General features: G+C 37.5%; 2 protein-coding genes across 7 annotated transcripts in view; one reads left to right on the forward strand and one right to left on the reverse strand.

The window, feature by feature from the left end:
- Nucleotides 1-14,847, reverse strand: part of Stet (stem cell tumor) — a 374,089-nt gene that overhangs the window by 224,706 nt on the left and 134,536 nt on the right. The window lies entirely within an intron of this gene.
- The window catches only part of LOC143898154 (uncharacterized), a 185,999-nt gene that overhangs the window by 71,908 nt on the left and 99,244 nt on the right, over nucleotides 1-14,847 (forward strand). For 2 of the 4 annotated variants that reach the window (XM_077407429.1, XM_077407426.1), the window contains exon 1: nucleotides 12,578-12,708. The exons of 1 other annotated variant lie outside the window; for it this stretch is intronic. In XM_077407429.1, coding sequence (XP_077263555.1) covers nucleotides 12,690-12,708 — 19 coding nt within the window. In that variant the 5' untranslated portion in view covers nucleotides 12,578-12,689. Of the gene's footprint in view, nucleotides 1-12,571; nucleotides 12,709-14,847 lie in introns of those variants that run through there. One more of the 4 variants, XM_077407427.1, reaches the window with a different exon arrangement.

A 14,847-nucleotide genomic window follows, 5' to 3' on the forward strand; every position in this document is an offset into this window, starting at 1 on the left:
TCACTCGTCAGACATCACGCTTGGTGGGGGCCAAGCGTGTAATAAATCTACCTGTCACTCGTCAGACATCACGCTTAGTGGGGGCTGATTCGGCAGTTGAAGATAATGGCAAACTGATTTTAGAGTGCGAAGAACGATGCTACAACTATATGAGTGATATATTTATCGAAAAACATTGAAAAAATTAAAAAATATTAATTATTAATAATAATAATAATAATTTATTTATAATTTTTTATTTTGTTTATCCTCTATGCACTTTGTTTTTTGTTATTTTTATTTAATTTTATTTTATTTAAGTGCCACAATGTATTTTACATTTACATTTATAAACTATTACAGTCGTAACATATTTATTATACACGCGTGCACATTATATGTCAAAATGTCAAAAAAGTTACGCAAACTGACAGCTATACTACTTCAACAGTGTTGCTAACCCGTAGAAATTATTACGACGCCCTTAGGGATTTTCGTTGGTACCAACATTATCCCCTCTACTTTTCGGGAAACTGTCGTGTAACCATAAATCCTTCGGTCACTCGTTAGACCGTGTAGGTTTTTTAGCCGGTAGGAGTCCGGCATACCCGTCTGCACCTCCTGGGGGGCGGCGGTACTCATGATGAGTTTTTCCTACAAAAAAAAAAAAAAAAAAAGACCACGCTTAGGGGGGCTAAGCGTGTAAGAAATCCTGTTGTCACTCGTTAGACAACTCTTCTGTCTTTACTTAATCGAATCGTTCATTTGAAGTACGCAGGTGAAAAAAAAAACAGATTTTCAAGTTTCAATTTTTATCGGATATTGATAATAATTAATTGGTCACTCAGGATATTTTACAAAATCACTTGGCCAAAAGTGTCGTCAGCTCTTCGACTAAATAATTAGTTTACTTCACTAAAAGTTCATTTCACTTCAATATTTATTATTCATTTATTTATTTATTTTTTATGTGGCTTGCAATGATGTATAGAACAGCGAGTGACAAATTTTTGCCGTAAGACTTTATGTACTGTCTCTGGTCAAATTTCACATTTGAGAATCTATTATAGATTCTCCGAACCCGAAAATAATTAAACGTTTATTTTAACGTTTTTCGAGTGGACATTTTAATCGTTATGAAACGTTTCGAAGAAAAATTTGTAAAACGTTTTTGAAACGCATAGGTGCTACGTATTTATATATTATCCTTACAAATTTTAAATTTTATGTATATTAATATTTATTTAATTATATTTGCAATTTTTATATTTATAAATTTTATATACATATACATATATATATATATATGTATGTAGGTCCAGAGGTATGTTCCGGGACTGTTTACGTTTTTTGAAATGTACAGTCCTGGAATATAACGCATATATATGTAATCAGATTCAAAAAACTGTCCCGAAAATTGCCGTAGGACATCATTTTTTTCCAGGACAGTCCTGGAAACTGTCAAATGTCCCGGAATATACCGATATCAAAAATAAAAGTCCCGGAACATACTTCCGGACCTACATATATATTCTTCTCTCCTCGCTCGAAGTTTGCCGAGCGCCGGGCCGGCGGGGCCGGCCGAGCGCGGCCGCGGCGGCCAGAATATCTCTTCCAGCTGGCCAGTTCGGACACGAACCATTAGCACGGACGCAAACCATGTGCGGTTACCGAGCGAAACGACGTAGTTGAGTTGCACTTTCTCAGGCGGCGCGTCGGAAAATGCAACACACGAAAATTGACGAAAAAGGCCGGGATGGCCTCTCTCAGGTTTCTCTCTGACCTCGCCTTGACGCCTCCACTCAAGGTCAAACGGATATGATCATTGAATAGAACTTTTAAAACCCTACAACTTTGGTTCGAAACATTTTTCTCAGAAACGTTTTGTTTTCGAGATATTTGACCGTTTCCAGACTTTTCTCGCACCCGATATATTCGCACGATATTCTTTTATAATACACAAGACATTAATACAAGACAATGTCGTATCATTATTTTTTTTTTTAACTATCTTTACTGTATCACTTTTTACCATTATATTATCAATTTAGTGTTATTTTAATTGCTGATATTAAATAGTTTACTGCGTTAGATGAGAAACAGGTGCTTATTACTAGAACGTAGATGCTCCGTATAGATGTTAATAACGGCACGATACCGCGGTGGAACCGAAACCAACATAGAGGACAAGCGAGTATTCACTCTCTTGCTTGCGTATAATAGCCGCGATATACACGCCGAAATTGTCAGGCGACACGCCACGCGGCGCGGCGGACAGTGGGACGGACACACGCCATACGCGCGCGTAGACACGCGAAACGCGACAGAGCGTGAGTACGCGACGCAGCCCGACACAATGGTAACGGCACCCGACTTGACAATGAGCGTGAGTGGATGCGTTCTCCCATTGGAGGCACCTTGACATGCACACACGCATACACCGCGCCGACCATTGGGTTAATGCGCCATTGTCTTTCGTTGCGCATCTGCGGAAGATTAAACGTGCACTCGACCCACCCTATTTCCCCTTCGCAAGCAAGTGCTTACTGCTTATGCAATACGCCAGTGTACGCGTATTCATTCGCAGAGCCTACTTGCATCCTGCTAGACGTTAGAGATCGCTGTTTCCTAAGATTCCTCCTTCTTCTTCCTCTTTTTCTTCTGCTTGATAATAGATTACCAACGGGGTCGCAGTACTACGGTTTGAGGTCGCTACCGACGAAAAAGCTCAAATTTTGTTTACTTTGCAAGATTAACTTTTTAAAAATCTAAAGATTAATCTTGCAATTATATATCCATTAAATAAATGTCTCGTAAAGTCCAACCCTACATCCGACTAATTAGGTCAAAAGTCATGTGCAGGGCGGGCAACATCTTAATAGAAATGGCAAACAGGACAATGGCATTTGTTCGTTGAAATAAAAGACAACAAGAGAATTCAAATGGATATATATCTATAATATATAAAAAGAAAGGTAATTCAAGAGATAAAACATAACCTAGCGAACATAGTACTGTATCCCATGGAGAACAACAAAGTTCAATAAAGAGAAAGAGGAAGAAGAGGTCGAAGAGAGAAAAAAAGAAGAAGAAGAAGGACTTTAGAGATTAATATGCTTTTTTAAATGTGCTTGTACGCAAAGACCAGAAGAAATTTCTCATAAAAACGCGCAATGAATATTCTTTCATCGGGCACTCGCGATAACGCCGCCACATATTTCTCTCATAATATAAGTTTCATGCATACAACTGATACTCCCGATAACACTCGTGCACCTGATAGCATTCAAGGCGGTCGGGGTCGGACGATTACATCTGCGACACGCGAGAGAACACGTGCAAATCCTTTCGCGGCACTCGCCGTCGCTTCCGCGCAGACACTTCGGATTCCGGAGTTTACCTAACCCGAGCCCAGTTTCCGAGGAGAACGAGAAGACCTTTTCCGCCCTTCCTCGACGTTCCCCGCCGTTGCCCCTAAGCAAAGACGCGTCGAACTACGAGTTCGGGGTAGTTAACTAACTGCGGGCCTGGCCCATTAGCATTTATAGTGCAAAGTTGTCTGGGCGTTAAATCCACTTCGCGTTTTATGCGTTCCTGCGCGGCACGCGCCCCACTCTAATCTGATGCAATTACCGTTACCGAAGAGATTCTCGATCTCCACGAATAATTGCCCGTCTCGCCGTTATATCGATTTAATTACGATAGTAAGATAAGTTATCGAAAGGAAATGGATAGGTATGTAAATTTATCTTGGTACAAATATCTCAGGGCACATATCACTCAATTTCATAAAAGTTGTTCACTGTTTAACATAAATAATAATAATAGTAATATGAACGCAACAATTAATTGAAGAATTAAGACACACAGCTTCTATTTAATTTTCTTGTATAATATATACAATATATCTAAAACATTACAAATGTGATTGTAACGTAATAAATTAGTTCGCTTACAATTAGTTAGATAATTTTTCCAGCGTTTAGATATGAGAACATAAAAATTACGGGGAGAATTTTTGTCACAGGCGTCACAACATCTAGGCGTTCGAGTGACGAATTTAACGCCGTGCCCATTTATATGCATACAAGTTCACGATCGGTCCCAGAACGAATCTTTGAACGGCTCACACATCTCGTCGCGAAAGTTACAGTCAGCAGTGCGCGTTGCGCTCGATATTTATTCGGTGCAACCGGCGTTCTGCACAGACAACGAGAGGCTTTCTCTCGAGGTCGTGTGTCTCCCCTATGGACGCATGTACTGTTTCTCGTGTGAGAGCGCGCGAAACAGAAAGTTCCTGAGAGTGACGAGTCTCCGGGGAAATTTCCAAGTTTCCTTTTAATGGAATTATAAAGAGGAGTGGAGAGAGGGATACGCGGAGGAGACCTGTGACCACGTGACATTCGGTAAACTCGCGGAAATCCCTCGAGGGCTGAAAGCTATCGCGGTGGCAGCGAGAGATGACGGCTGATTTTCGACGTATCGTCACTAATCGGAGTGTTGCGCGGAGAGAAGTAGGTATCATAAGCGATATAAAAATTGCAATCTGACTTTTATTTTTGAATGCTGTTTTCCTTTCAACATTTTTTTACGTTGCCCAATTCAGCAGTTAGATATTCGGTATTTTTCAAGTTACCTATGTGTAATTTTTCTTAATAATATGAATATACACATATCGTCAAAGCGACATTAAAAGACAGTAAATAAGAGTACATATATAAAAGCAGTTTCAAAATATGAAGAAAAAATAAGAAGCTCAAACAACTTACCTATTCTAAATCTAATCCGACCAGAAGTCGACCGAGTTTACTAAGCGTGATACGCGTTTCGGGACGAGCGACGATATTGACTGCCAATCGATAACAAGGAACTTATTGAATAGGTAAAGTGAATTCAGGAACGGAGAGAGAAGCGAAGAGAGATAGGGAGGACCCGGTAGTAGATGATTAAGCGTTACGACATCCCCAGCCTATGCAAAGATCCTCGTTCGACGTGCCATCGAACCTGGCTACCAGCGAGAGATGAGGCCGCTATGGTTCGGGATTTGTAGTAATATTAATACATTAAAAAAAAAATTTGTTTATATATTAAGTAAACATATTTATTTTAGTATTATTTCCTTGATTTAGAGAAATATTTTGTAACTTTATAAAAAATTTATTTTATACTTGCCAATATTTATTTAAATATTGAAAATATTTGTTTAACATTTTATTTTTTTGTTTTTAAGTATACAAATTTTTAATTTAAATATTATTTTCTCAAAAACAGCAATTTGTTTTTTAACATGAAAAGTATTGTTTTTTTTAATATATATATATATATATATTAATAAAACAAGTTAAATAAATATTTTATTAAATTTACGAACTAAATTTTTTTATTTAAAAAAATTAGATACTTTGCTTTACTATATAAACATGCAATTATATTAAAATAAATAAATAAAAGCTTAATGGAAAAAATTTAAATAAATTAATGACTTATGTATTATTCAATTTTCAATTATAAATCTGTATAATTCTTATTTAGGTTAAAATTCTTATTTTTCATGTAGTGCTTTTAAAAATTATTTGTTCAAATTGGTTCAAACATTTTCTTTGTTTTAAAAATGGGTTTTTTAATTTGAAAATATATTTTGTTGCTGTAGATTTATAAATTAATTTTCTTATTATATAGAAAAAAATTATTTATTTCAAAAATGATATCGTTTTTCAAATTTAGTAAACATGGTTTTCATTTAAAAATAAATTTTTTTATTTTAAAAATATATATATATTTTTTAGTTTTTTTATTTGAAAATATATTTTGTTATTGAAGGTTTATAAAATGTATTGCTTATTTAATTCAACTAACAATTTACTTAAAACAAAAAATTACTTTTTTAACTTTAGTAATGATTTTTTTTGTTCAAAATAGCAGTTTTTTGGTTTAAAAATATATTTTCTTATTACTACTGTAGAAAAAAAATCAAACCTTTTGATTCATTAAAAAAAATATTTACTTATTTTAAACATTTGCATATTTATTTGAAAAACAAAATTTCTTTTATTTTGTAATGCGTTTTATAGTTTAAAATATTAGTTATTCAATTGAAGTATATACTTTTTGTTTAATATAAATAACATTTACTTACTTTAAAGAAATAATTTTTCTACATTAATAAATGTTTTTTTTCTTTCTAAAAATACAAATGTTTCAAATGTTGAAAATAATTTTCTTGCAAATAGTCAAAACAATGGTTTTCTTGATTCAAATTTAATTTTCTTGAATCTAGCAGTTTTTTTTTTCAGTGTAGCTGTAGGATGGAAGGGATGTAAAAAGGTTAATCCACGCAGCCTTCGCTTAATACGAGAGCTGGCGGACATTTTTTCTTGCACAAAATGTAGCGAGATATTTCATATAAATGAACAATGTTTATGGATAAATCTGCTTGAAACAATTTGAATACTGCAGAGAAAAAATATTGGGACTCCGAAATAAAATTTTTACAAGGTATTTATGGATCGTATCAAATTTTGTTGGACCGTATTACCTTTCGCACCGACTAAAAAGACATTAAGATAATAGAGTAGGTTTTTCGTTTTGAATGTCGTATATGAATATAATAATAAATCAATTATAATTATAAATTAATAAAAAAACTGTCAATTAAATAATAATTAAATCATAAGTTTTTAACATGTCGCGTGTTGACAAATAATATTTTTTTCATTTCCTATATATACAGACTTTAGATAAATACATAGATTTTATGCGATTTCACCGTCGATGTTTAATAAGATATAAGCCGTAGTAAAATAAAGTCGACGAGGGTACAATCCGTTACGCAGTTTCAACATATTTATCGCCACGAAATCCGCCCTTCGTCCCGAAACAAAAGGGTCGTCTACTCCTTCCGCGAAGGCTCGGAACTCGTAAGAATCATGAAGAGTAATATTAATGGCATGACATAAAAGGGGTAATCCTTCGCGCCCTCTTCTTCCTTCCCTTTGCCCTGTGCGAGCGCTATTTGTAACGATCAATATACCGGATCATCGAAGGCTCGTTTTTCATGCAACCGCTCACACCATCGCGACGCATTTTTCGTCCACCTGATAATCCGGATAGCCGTCGTTGAAAAACCGGCGTAGGAGGCGTGATATGATCCTTTTGATTCACTCACCGGCAAAGGACATTCATAGCGCGACGGCAATAGCGTGAAGGAAACGCCGGCGCCATTTCTCACGCTGCCTTGAACGGATTTTCTGGATGATACGGAAATGTATTGGAAGGCCCTCGCTTTTTTACGCGGTGTCTCTGATGAATATATTTGGCAAGAGTAAATATATCTACTGCGAGGGGGGTTTTGTTCGAAAATAAAATATGTCAATGCTTGACGGAAAGGAGCGAAGGCTTTTGAGAAATGAGAATCCTCCAGTATAAAACTTTCGCAACGTATATGACGAATAGATGACATATTTCAGAATTACCCCGATATACTTTAACGGCGCGTATCCTTTACAGAGACTAAGCATAATATTTAAATCTTCTATGACACTATCTAAAATTTCTAAAATGTATATTGTCCAAATTTTTTAAGTTTATATCACTTATTCTTTTTCATGTATAAAATTCAGATTACAGCCGTAACATAAAAATTTTACGTAAATTTTAAAACAAATTTATATCTTTGAATTTTTGAAAAGTTATTTGGTACTTATATAGAGTTATGTAGTATTGATAAAATATTAAGATATAAAAAGAGAAAATTAATTATCATATATATTTCATGGAATTTAAACAATTTTTTTTATTATAATTGCAAGTCGAAAATATAAATATTCGATAGTCATGTAAAGTTTTCAGGTGAACCGCGTCCGCATCACTGCCTGTAACGTTTTAAAGTCTTAAGGAAAAAAAATGTCTTAAAGAATATATTACTTTTCCGTGTCTTTTTCACGATTTTAATCCACATCACCTCTCCGCACCTTGTATCACACTCATATAGGTATATCTTGTATTTCTCTTTTTGCGATGGTTTATTTATGACGTTAGTATTTGATTTAAAAATTGTTTGTACAAAAAAGAACGGTATATATCTTTATTAAGTAATGTCAATAATTTCTGCCCTGTTATTTTATAAAAAAATGTGACAAATCGTTAATGTTAATTTTTTCTCTTTCATATATGCATTTTTATGCATTTCCGCCGGCGTTTTGAACAGACTGTTTCTCATTTACGGTAACATTGATATGTGTATTTTTTGTTTCGTTTATTTTCAGAAATGGCTATTTTATAAATTACTCGTAGATACTGTGTATCTTCTCACATATCGTTATGTTTCATATCTATTAATTATATTAATTCTTTTTCCATTTTACGAGAGAAGCAAAAATGCATTTAGATGAATGTATTTAATAATATACATATAATAGTAATATTTAAAAAAGTAGGTATATAATATATTATTTAATATAATATGATGTATATTTTCCAATTATGTAAACTATTTGAAAACTACGGAACGTTGGAAACTTTTAATGCATATCGCTTACATTAGAATGACTGTGAAAATTGCAGTTATATTCAGTGTCATATCGTGAGGCAATCGCATACAAATGGTGACATTTTCGTTTGCGTATCTATATCTTTTAAAGACATTTTTGATAGGTCAAAGACCCCGAACCTCTCGAACAAAATCCAATCCTAAAAGAGGTCGAAGACTTGCGATTGGGAATTACTCGAGTAGTAGGGCACACCAGAATCAGTCCCGTTTCACGAGTGGAACTTCTCGATTGGCTCGCCCAAACTCAATATTCCATTGCGGCTCGCCTCCCGAGAATGCACTATAGGCATATTGTTTTCCAGAGATGGTATTTGCAAATAGAATACTATATTCAGAAAATACAGCCTCGAGTATTGCAATCGGCGAACAATTTTTCGGACGAATGCTGTAGTTCTTGAAAAGCAATCTGATATTCGAGCTTATGATAAATTTCAATATACAATAGCTCGGAGTGCGGAAAAATGTATTTTTTTATTGTCTTGCAATATGGAAGAGCTTCTCTCGACATTTAAAGCTTCCAATAATAGTGAAAAGCGATAAGTATATAAATTATGTTAAAATATTCTCCGGTATCACCGAGTCAATTATGCCACATTGACGTAATCGATTTGCTTTTTCTGTACGCGTTAGTTATTCCGAAAGAGACGAGGGAAAAGTTCGGCGGAAAGTCGAACGAGTTAATCAAACCTTCCGCAGTTTATTTTCGGACGGCCGTAACTTTGCTCGAGTAGCACGGTAAAAAAAAAGGCCGTCATACATGCTACTATCGTGCCATTGAGTATCGCGTCGGCCGCCACGGTTGCGGTGACGCGCGCATACCCTTCTAGTAGATGTATTTTTACTTCACGGCACTTCACAAGCGACAAACCGACGTACGATGTTTATTTATAGGCCGCGTCGCGGATTTTGTGAGATGTGTATGTGTGTTCGGCCCAGCGAAACATATATTTCTGTTTATATCGTCCATCATCGCTTTAAATCGCTGATAAGACACCGTTATCAATTAACGAAATTATGACGCGTTCTATTATTTCAAGCAAATAGAAATATCTTTGAATAAGGATATATATTTTTTAGGGGCAACACCAGGCAACACAGGCTAAAAGGATTTTACATTAAAAATAGAATAATACTGTATATAATTCGTAAGTTTCATTTTAAAACCGACTTTGTGTTTAAAGCGGATCTTGCATTTAGTTCATCTCTGCTTTGAAAGAAAATTAAAAAGAGAATTTTAAAAAAGCACAACGCAGGTGAACCATTTTTACCTCCGTTTTCATTTCATCCTTATTCCGTCACGAATGCGCAGTTCTCGTGCGACTCTTATCTTTCACGTATTACGAATTACATCTTTCTTACGAAAATACGTCTCTCACGAGTGAAGAAAAATTAGACGTCTAAAGGAATTTTTACTAGACGGTAAAAAGGAGCGAATGAGAGAATGATAGAACGAGATTCTTTTTCACGCAGCGCGATTCAAAGGCGCTGATAGAAACGCTAGAATTAACTCGCGGATTATACAGCTAGTTATACCTGCATTCCCAACTAATTCCGAAGAATTTCTGTCTCAGCATTTCGAATTGTAACCCAAGCTGCGCCACGCGTCCCAGCTATCTCGTTTATGTACCGCATCGCTTCGGGGTGTGCGGTCTTCTCTCGCTATGCTGAAAATGGGGTAAATGTCCGAACACGAGCCAATAGGCTTTTATTCCGTGCGGTTGTGCACGGAATACCTTAAGAATACGCGAGAATCGATGTTATTGCTCGTATTTACCAATTTACCATCAGTTCACACGGCCTGTTTGATAAAAACTTAATGTACATACATAGAGTATCGTATATAGTAATTGCGAATCACCGGGATCATGCGCGACCAAAATTTTTTTTAGGAAATATAAATATTTAACCTTCGTATAGTCACACTTCTCTAGAATATCATTCTAGTCATACTGGGTTGTATTGACCCAGTTTCGATTTTGAATGGTTGCCATTTTAATGGTATATCGGTCCGATCGTTCAAATAATTCTGGAACATTGAACCTTGAACATTCTAGAATATAAAACAACTGTGGTTTTGTGAGAAATCAAATGGCAACATGTTGAAAAAAAATCGTGAACGAATACATGATTTACGGTCTCTATTTAATGAGCGCGGGTCAAATTGACCCAGTGTGACTACGAAGGGTTCATCCTTAATAGAAAATAAGATAAATTAGATATGTAGAACTGATCATAGGAATATGTATATACTTATATTTAAAATTAACATATTTTTATTATAATCGAAACACTTCGTTGTTCTTTTTGCATAGATGGGAAGCGACGAGTAACAGAATGTCCGAATCCCGTATCTGTTCGCGGATATGCCCCGTTCCGCGATCTTTGTGATATTCTCCACGCGCAACACGTGCGAGTTGCGATTTTCATTGTGAAAACATCCGAAATACATCGCCGCGATGAAACGTGCGTAATTTATTTTTACGCGTCTCTCTCTCTCTCTCTCTCCGCGTTCCGAAATGGAACTAGATCACGACGGTGTATTTCTTCGGTGCGCCTTTGAGCGAAAAAAGAAATTCGGCGCGCCAAAGGGGGCCTCCACGAATGCAACTGCCGAAACAGCCGGGCGAAGGCGGACGCGCTAAAAAGAAAGAGGGAGAGAGAGAGAGAGAGGAGACCAGGAGACAGCCTCGGCGCAACCTCTTTGTTCTCTCTCGCTATTTCTGACCGGCTTCGAGACGGCTCTCCCCGTCTCCTTCTTCGCGCCGTCGACCACCATTCTTCCTTTTCGCGGTCGGTCGCCTCGCACGCGTGCATACGCCGCAATTGTACGCGTGGCCGCGCCATGAATGAGCGTCATGGTGTGGCGCGTCGTGACTCGCCGCGACGTTGTCCGTGCAGACGTCCATGCATCAATGTGAGGCTCGTGCATGATGAATGAAGCCAGGACGAGGGAACGGGGAGAGTAGGCAATGCAGGCGGAGAAACAGGAAGGGGATGCACGAACGCAAGCGCGAAACGGAATTGTTATGCGCGGAAGCCGCGAAGTTGCTTTATGCAATGTGTCTGATGTATACTGCAATATTAGACGTAATGCACCGCGTATATATGCCTTGTAAGCCACGTATATATATCGGGCAAATGTAATACCGATGGTGCGTTCTCCATTAAGACGATTAGACGCGAATCTAAGACGCCATCAATGTAAATAAAATATTTCAATATAACATAAAACTGATAGCTATTTTAGTAAAATATCGAAAAAGGCGAATATTTGTTTAAGAACCGTTATAAAATTATTAAATCCCAACAACTTACAGTTTTGCTGATTTTATCATTGGAAATTTATTCATCTTTGTCGAGGAGGTTTCTATTCGTTTAAAATTATCTCCTGGATATCTATTATATAACCGTTTCTCTTGTTCTCAAACTAAAATCGTTGCGCGAGCAGAAGGTGTACCGGAAGCTCGAATTGGACGATAGATGTGTTCGCGGAGAAATGTCGTATCCAACTTGCGGAAAGCTCGTGAAACACCCATCGACAACGTGCGTCTCGCGACCATTGTCATCTCGATTAAAGAGCCCCGCCTGGGTTATCTACGGTTTAATCAAGTCGGGTTTTGTTTCTACCGCGTCCTGAATAATTCGCGCGGCGAATGAACCCGATAGCCGTCGTCGGGAAAGACACAACGGTCCAAGGAATCGCGTTATTGTTTAAATTGTATAAAGCCCGGTCTACATAATTCGCAGTTCGTGAAACGCAAGATACACGCACAGTCTACATGTCAAAATAACTTTTATACACAGAAAGATTAGATTGACATGTAGACTGTGCGTGTGTCTTGCGTTTCGCGAACTGTAAATTATGTTGACCGGGCTTTATACGAATGCACGCGGGCGCGAGCAAACGATCGTGCCAAAAAAGAAGGGGAGAAGCTGCGCGTTGATTGGCAATAATGTGCGCAGGCCGCGATGAATACCGGGCACCGACGGGTGGGTGGTTACTTTTGCAGTATGCACTGCCAGGCAGGATGCGCTCGGTATTTCCGGACGCGGAAATTTGAGACACGTGACTGCAGCCAATTTCCTTGCAATATCGAGGGGCGAAGAGAGAGAGAGAGAGTGTAAAGGCGTAAAGGGAGGATTGCGCGACGAGGAAGAAGTTATGGCCACATGTTCGTCAGGTAATACGTAAACCCCCGTTGCGACCTAGGTCGTTTGCAGGTTGCACGTGCTGTGCCTTGTCGCCGCGCACGTATTAACAATGCACGAAGGACACTCGACGAGAGTTCCGTCAGAATGCTCGAAATTCGCCAATTCGCGGAGCACGTCCGAGATATCCTGCGACAAGAGAACGGCCCTTCCCTATCGTATCCCTCGCGTGTGTGCGACGCGTAAAGTAAGCTAGTTGCAGATTAGGTTGTTAATGCGGATACGGATTAGCGGCCGCGCGTAGGTGTGTTGTAATCAAGCCGACAAGCGCGAGTTATAAGTTATCCTGGCCTCGTGTCCGCTCTCGTTTCGTATTCATAGACGACGATGTGTAATTAAAACAATATTGCTATACGAGCGCGTATTCCCGCGGCGCATTAAAGCGAATAACTCTTTAGAACTAGGATCCTTCGTTATTTATTATATTTATTAACATTTACTTTTACGTATTTCTGAATTTGCAAGATCAACTTCATGTATTCTTGATTATCATAAATAACTCCAATGTAGTAAGATACATAGAAGCTAATCACCTGGTAATAAAATCGATAATCGATAGTCGACTCGAGCAAAGACCATCACTTAACTGCTTCAATATAATAAATAATAGGTTGTTCCTACTAAATTATCTGTAGTCGGCACGAGCGGTTTGATGCTGCCAATCCGGGAGGCGCAATGACTTCGTCGTTCCTAGAAACTCGTCGCACCTACGCATTTCCGACCGTCGTTGAAGTTAAAGTGGTTACCCGGTGGATGTAATTGAATGACTCGGTCTGAGCGCACACTCTCAAACGAGTTTGCCGCTCCCATTAACAATTTCCTGGTGTTATCATTACGTCCATTAACATAGTTGCCAAAAAATCCAAATCTTTCTGCACGTGAAAAACTTGCTTGGTACTACATAGACATGATTATATGATTCATCAACATTTTATAGTAATTTGTATTTTATCGATTAATCCTTGATTAATCTTATTATTCATATAGTAAAATTCATAACACGTCTATGATACCAATATGATGATTATCATTATTTATGACGAACTTATACCCAATCGTGCAGAAATATAAATTATCATATTCACAGTTATGTTCGTTTGAGATACATTACTTACTATTACTTGATTCGTTTAAGATACGTGGTATACAATGTATCATAATTTCCATCAGTCTTATTCCATAGATCAGAATGAATCTATCTATCTGTTCATTTATCTAGTAGCAGTGTTACGGTCAAGATATACAACCATTATGCAAAATGTAGCAAAGTCGGCAGTAATGTATTTGCCGCGTTGTTTAAATTTACGACTTAATAACAAACCACGATTCACGGATAAAGCTAAATGAAGTAACCGGTAGAGAATTTTACTTTTATCCATGAGACGTGACGAAAGTATTCTAGACACCCCGCGCAAGGTATGAAAGAAAGAGAGAGAGAGAGCGAGAGAGGGGGGGTGGGAGAGATGAGGGAGAGAAGAAAAGGGATTGACCTCTGCGCTCCGGTAATTGCTTGTTTTATCTTAATAAGCGTACATACCGTGGCGGTTCACAGCGGTTACATCGTCTAACGTATCCCGTTTAATTAAAGCACGTTGCACGGGCTAAGGCATATTCCCTCTCGTTCTCTCCCTTTCTCTCTCTCTCTCTTTCTCTCTCCTCTCTCTATCTCTCTCTCCATCCACAGCGTTTCTCTTTCGCTCCCACGTACACAGAGCCCGTCTTCCTGTTTCTCTGTCCTATTATTAAGCCGTAAAGCGGAAGGATAATTTAGAATAATATTCCGGAGTAATGCCCGGCGCAACAGTGACAATATTGTTTGCTGTGACAAGCTTATTATATCGTAAATATGCATTTAGAAAAAGCTGGAAAAATCACTGTAATCATACACGCGAAATCAATCGTTCGTTTCTATCTTAATTTTTTTAGATTTTAATTATCAGTGAAATTATCTATGTTTCATGATAAATCTGTCTCATTTTAATGCGGTATATTATAAGAGCAATCTTTTCCATTTATTTCATCCGTTACACAGTTTCTTTTTCGTTTTATTTCAAAATTCACGTATCGTTAAAAACATTTTTGAGGTACCGCCTTAATTGCGGAGTCGATAC

Source organism: Temnothorax americanus, unplaced genomic scaffold (genome assembly GCF_048541705.1).
Source record: "Temnothorax americanus isolate GAGA-0224 unplaced genomic scaffold, ASM4854170v1 Scaffold22, whole genome shotgun sequence".
Taxonomy (NCBI): Eukaryota; Metazoa; Arthropoda; class Insecta; order Hymenoptera; family Formicidae; genus Temnothorax; species Temnothorax americanus.